This window comes from Solanum pennellii, chromosome 8 (genome assembly GCF_001406875.1).
Source record: "Solanum pennellii chromosome 8, SPENNV200".
NCBI lineage: Eukaryota > Viridiplantae > Streptophyta > Magnoliopsida > Solanales > Solanaceae > Solanum > Solanum pennellii.
In genome coordinates, this window is record NC_028644.1 from 49,585,803 (window position 1) to 49,591,309 (window position 5,507).

Below are 5,507 nucleotides of genomic sequence, written 5' to 3' on the forward strand. Positions count from 1 at the left end.
TTCCTATTCATTCTCTATTTTAGGTTTTCCTATTTATTCTCTGTAACCAAAAATACTCTGATTTATTAATAGAATATACCTCACCGCCGTGGAAGTTTACTCACGGGGTTTTACCACGAAAAATTGAGTTTTCTCTCTCTCTCTCTAGATTTCTTATCTCTTTCTCTTGAAAGTTCTTATATTCTTCATTCATCTAGTGTGTGTGCGTGAATTCGATTCTAACATTTGACACCTCTAATTATATTTGATTTATAAAAAATATATAAATAGAGAGACGGAGAAAGTATAAAAAAGTCTTGAAAGTGGATAGATGGAGTGGATAAAATATCTATCATGGGCAAAACGGTAATAACAATAGCACTTTTTATTAAACCAGCAAAAATAAATGGTCCCGATGCGTTGTACCTACTTAAAAGTTAAGAATAATTAATCATAGCCGTTAATACTATCGAATCGAAAGGCTGCCATTTGTCCACGACAGTTACGTATGAACCTTTGATTAAGCCGACAACTTATGGCTTCTAAAGTATCCACGATCACCTCTTTATGTCCGTCAGATATGAAACTGATCCAACGGTTATTATTCCATAGAGGTGCTTCTCTTTCTCTCCTCTCCTTGTTTAACAGTCATGTCCCGCTATTTCTTTTCTGAATAAAATACGAAACTGTACTTTCCCATAATTTAGTGTTTTTTCAAGTGTAGAGAAAAATGCAAGAGCAAGCGACGAGTTCTATTGCCGCTAGTTCACTACCATCAAGTAGTGAGAGATCATCTAGTTCAGCTTTACATCTTGAACTCAAAGAAGGTAATCTTTTTTTTTTATTTAAAAAAATTTAAATTCAGCTTTTTAACATTTAATTTTGATGAATTTATGGAGTAATTTTTTGAAGAATGTGTTGTTTTGGGTTAGATATGGTTGAGATTTTGAAATAGTTTTAAAAAAACATTTTGTGTTTTTTTGTGAAGGTATGGAGAGTGATGATGAGATCAGAAGAGTGCCGGAGATGGGCGGAGAAGCGACGGGGACAACGTCAGCTTCTGGCAGGGATGGAGCATCGGCCGCCGGTCAAGCTCAACCATCAGCTGGGACTCAAAGGAAGAGAGGAAGAAGCCCAGCTGATAAAGAAAACAAAAGGTTAAAAAGGTAAAAACACTTAAACATCATGCCACGTAGGTGTATCTACTTGTCACATGTTATGGGCTTCCACACTTTTTTTTTTTGGGATAGCAGTGGCATTTTAGTTAATATTGTATTTGTTTTTTTGGTGGGGTTGAAAAAGGTTGTTGAGAAATAGAGTATCAGCACAACAAGCAAGGGAGAGGAAGAAAGCATATTTGATAGATCTGGAAGCAAGGGTGAAGGAATTGGAAACAAAGAATGCAGAACTTGAAGAGAGATTGTCTACTTTGCAAAATGAGAACCAAATGCTTAGACATGTAAACATTCTTCTCTCTACTTCTATTTTTGCAAAAGAATTGTTCATCTATATATCCTATTTGCTTGAGGTAATTGCCTTAATTTGTGTCCTTTACAATATCTCTTATCCAGGTTCATGTCTTTTGTAAGTTGAAAGTGCGCCATGTCCGGTCTAATTACTATTCGAATACTTCTTCCACTTACCTCTATTTCTCCTGAATCCATTCATAGCCAAACTCTCACACCCCGCATTTATACATTCGTGAATCTTCTCTTCACATATCTGAATCTCTTCCCGCATCTTATTCTCTTTCGAAACCACACTCAACTTGTTTCAATTGTCCTGATTTTATTCTATATCTCCTAGTATATGTGTCCACACATCCATCACAATATCTTCATTTCCACAACTTTCATCTTTTGAACGTGAGAGTGCTCGACTACATGTACTTGCAAAGGCGTATTCAGGATTTCGGCAAAATGGATGCACAAATTACGAATAAAATGCATTTTAAATATAAATTTGATCAATTTGACTTTAAAGTTTCTAATATAAAACCATTGAACTTTTAAAATTGTAGGTGCAAAATATATAATACTACTAGTTTAAATTTTAATGCACACATTTGATTTAATTATATATAAAAAATATTTTTTAGGAATTTTTAATGTAATACTCTTCAAAATTTTTGAAAAAATTAAGGAAAAAAAACAAAAGAGAAATTAGTTAAAACGCTAAAAGTATATAACCAATAACTACTTGTAGAGGTGCTACTTGAAAAGACAAGATAGATATATAAGATTTTAATTTCTATCCTCACAGAGGTGCACCCAATCATCTTCATCATATTATTATCATATTATTATACGATAGTTTAACTGTGGGTTCACACATCTATATTTAAATATTTTTCTTAAAATATAACACTATTATATTTGATCTAGAGAGGGGAGCATGGGTTCATGTGAACCCATGACACCCCCTCTAGATATGACCTTGTATACTCGACCCATACAACATAGTTGGTCTAACCGTCACTATGTCGAATTTCTCTTTATGTTTTGGTGGAACCTTCTTATCACTAGCAACTCCAGATGCAAGTATCTATGTCATACACGTTGCACCAATACAGTGAGTGACATCCTCGTCAATCACCCCATTTTCTTGGATAACGGACCAATATACTTGAATAGAGTATAGCACCCAAAGGTGTGGTCTACTGGTCAATGAAGTAGTTGAGAGCCATGAGATCTCAAGTTCAAATTCAATAGAGGAAAAGAGCTACTAGGTGATTCTTTCTGTATGTTCTAGCCTTGGTGAATATAGTTACCTGGTACTGGATGCTGGTGGGAGGTGATGGTAGGTATCTCGGGTAATTAGTTAAGGTGCGGGAAAGCAGCCTTAAAAATAAATTAGATGAATGGGGGATTATCCAGAAACAGTTTATAAGCTCAGTCATTTCTTTGGTTTAGCTCACTCTTATATCGGGCTTTCGTTACGTCCCATCAATTATTTTATCAAACATTGAAGACGAGGAGACAAACTATGAATTATCAACAATATGCTGTGACTTAAGCCTCCTGAAGTTACATTAGTATTATGTAATTAATGTGCAGTAGAAATGTACTACCGTATGAACATAGATCAAAGCATGGAAGCTTTCTCACCTTCTATATTCTCCAATATGCATTATACTGCCCATCATATGTGTACAGAGCATTTAAGCTGAACATATAATGTATGAATAAAGTGTTCTTGTATATTCCATAGTATATCTTGTAGCGAGAGATGTAAAGAATTGCGCAATCATCCATGATATATGATGTCAGCTTTCTACTCTTAGTTATTACCTTGTAGTAAATCTAAGAACTACGCTCATGTTAATTGGGAAGTGTAGAGATTACTTGGGTAAAACTCTCAAGGCTTGTCTGCATGAACATGTAATACCAGTAACCGGCTCCTATAAATTTCGACCGTGAGCATGTGTTGTATCTATACACATTTTTCAGCCTGTATTAAGTCACAGGCGTGGCTATTTCATATTAACCCTTTCTTATACACTTCCCCTCTTGCCGGTTAAGATTGGTACTTATCTATTAGAATAACTATAAGATGAGTCTTGCTGAAAATCAATAAAGACAACTTAGAAATAGCAACTCTATGTGACTGTCAGTAAAATCTTGGATTTATCATGATTAAACATCTAATTGTTGGAATGCCATTGACCTGATTGCATGTACAAACAAAACATCAACTTTCATGATTTCATGTTGCATATTCAATCCGCATATAAGAATCTCCAAAGACCACAGAAAAAGGAATTCAAATGCTTCAATCTTTCCATGCTGTAAATTTGCTTTCTTCAGAGATGGTCAAAAAGAAAATGGTGTATATTTGGTGTTTGACTTCTTTTGTTATAATCTGCAGATACTGAAGAACACAACAGCAGGTGCACAGGAAGGGAGGAAGTAGACATATGATCGATCTTATCTCGATATGTCAGAATTCTTGTTTAGATCCTATGTAGGCACTGAAGAGAAATTCTCTTCTGGATTTGAGAATGCATGCTTGTTTCGGGTGGATTGTTCTGATTTGATGCATTGCATACTTGCTACTCTTAACCGTTGTCGGTTATATATTATCAGCAGAGAGTGAAGGATTGTGGCTATGCTATTGTTAAAGTCACCAGCCTTTGGCAAGTTGCATGGACTAATCTTGGATGATATATGCTACAATTACCTATAACCTTTGCTAGCATTCCCTAGTGAGTTGAAATCTTTATTTAAAACCAAATCGATGAACTGATAAGACTCGGTGTAAAAGAATTTGTGCAATTAGGTACATTCAAATTTGTCTAAACCTAAAATTTGTTGATTGTGTTAACTAGTTAAATTGTTAGGTTTGCATACATGCAATGGAATTGATCCAAAACCTGATTGCTATTTTGACAATGTACAATAAAAACAAACAAATGACGGACCTAAATATTTAGGTCGAAAGAGCAAAAAGAAAGTTGTGAAGTCCTATTTGATTATTTTTCCATTACATATATATATAAATTAAATTCCTTACGTTATCATATATATACAAATTAAATTCCTTAGGGTAGAACTACAATTTCATACTTACAAATATCTACTAAGAATAATTACAAGAAGTTAATGTTATTTCTATTAACATTTTGTTATCACTTCATATTTTGTACGAGTTATTGTGATATCTATTAGTGAAGTGGAGGACGATTAAAGGTACAAATGTAATTTCACGCTAACAAAAATCTATGAAGAAAGATAATAAATAATTTTAGAATTATCTTTCTATATATGAAATGAATAATGATCAAGGGCAAAAATATAATTTTACGCTAACAAAAAATTAAATAGTTTTAGAAACATCTTAAGTAATTGTTATTACCATTAACTTATTTTGTTGTTACTTCATTTCCTTTTTATTTCTTTTGTGAGTTATCGTGGTATCTACTTTATTATTACTCTATTTTACTATTACTTTTGTCACGACCCAAAACAAGCCGCGAGTGGCACCCACACTTATCCTACTATGTGAGCGAACCAATCAATCTAAAACCCCAACATTTCAACCATAATAACAGAATATAATGCGGAAGACTTAAAACTCATTAACAAAATCAATTAATAACTTCTCAAATTTATCAGTTTCTATCCCCCAAAATCTGGAAGTCATCACCACAAGAACATCTATCCTCCAAATTACTAAATCTAAGAATGACTAGGAAGCTAAAACAAATAAAAGAGATGGTCCATGCCGGGAATTTCAAGGCATCAAGACGTGAAGAAGAAGATCCAGTCCAAGCTAGAAGCAATAGCTCACCCTGAAATCTGGCGTGATGAAGACTGGCTAGAGTTGCGGTTGAGTTGAAGACGATGGCACGTTTGCTGCACTCCACAAATAACAAAGAAAAACAATTACAAGTAGGGGTCAGTACAAAACACGAGTACTGAGTAGGTATCATCGGCCAACTCAAAATAGAAAGCAATATATATCAGATAATAACATAAAATCAACTAATATTCTTAACAGGTGATAGCAACAAGTATAAGAATCATTTA

The 5,507-nt window shown here is 34.0% G+C and overlaps 1 protein-coding gene across 2 annotated transcripts; it reads left to right on the top strand.

Moving 5' to 3' along the window:
• The first annotated feature begins 456 nt into the window (after positions 1–456).
• Positions 457–4,445, top strand: LOC107026916 (transcription factor HY5). Of its 2 annotated transcripts, none has more exons than XM_027919417.1 (4): positions 457–806; positions 968–1,145; positions 1,282–1,438; positions 1,551–3,363. In XM_027919417.1, the coding sequence occupies exons 1-4, from the start codon at positions 710–712 to the stop codon at positions 1,635–1,637; spliced, it is 519 nt and encodes a 172-aa protein (XP_027775218.1). In that variant the 5' UTR covers positions 457–709; the 3' UTR covers positions 1,638–3,363. The 2 variants fall into 2 exon arrangements, with proteins under 2 accessions (XP_027775218.1, XP_015083521.1); XM_015228035.2 differs by lacking the exon at positions 1,551–3,363 and adding an exon at positions 3,847–4,445 and having other exon boundaries at positions 520–806.
• Positions 4,446–5,507: the final 1,062 nt, after the last annotated feature.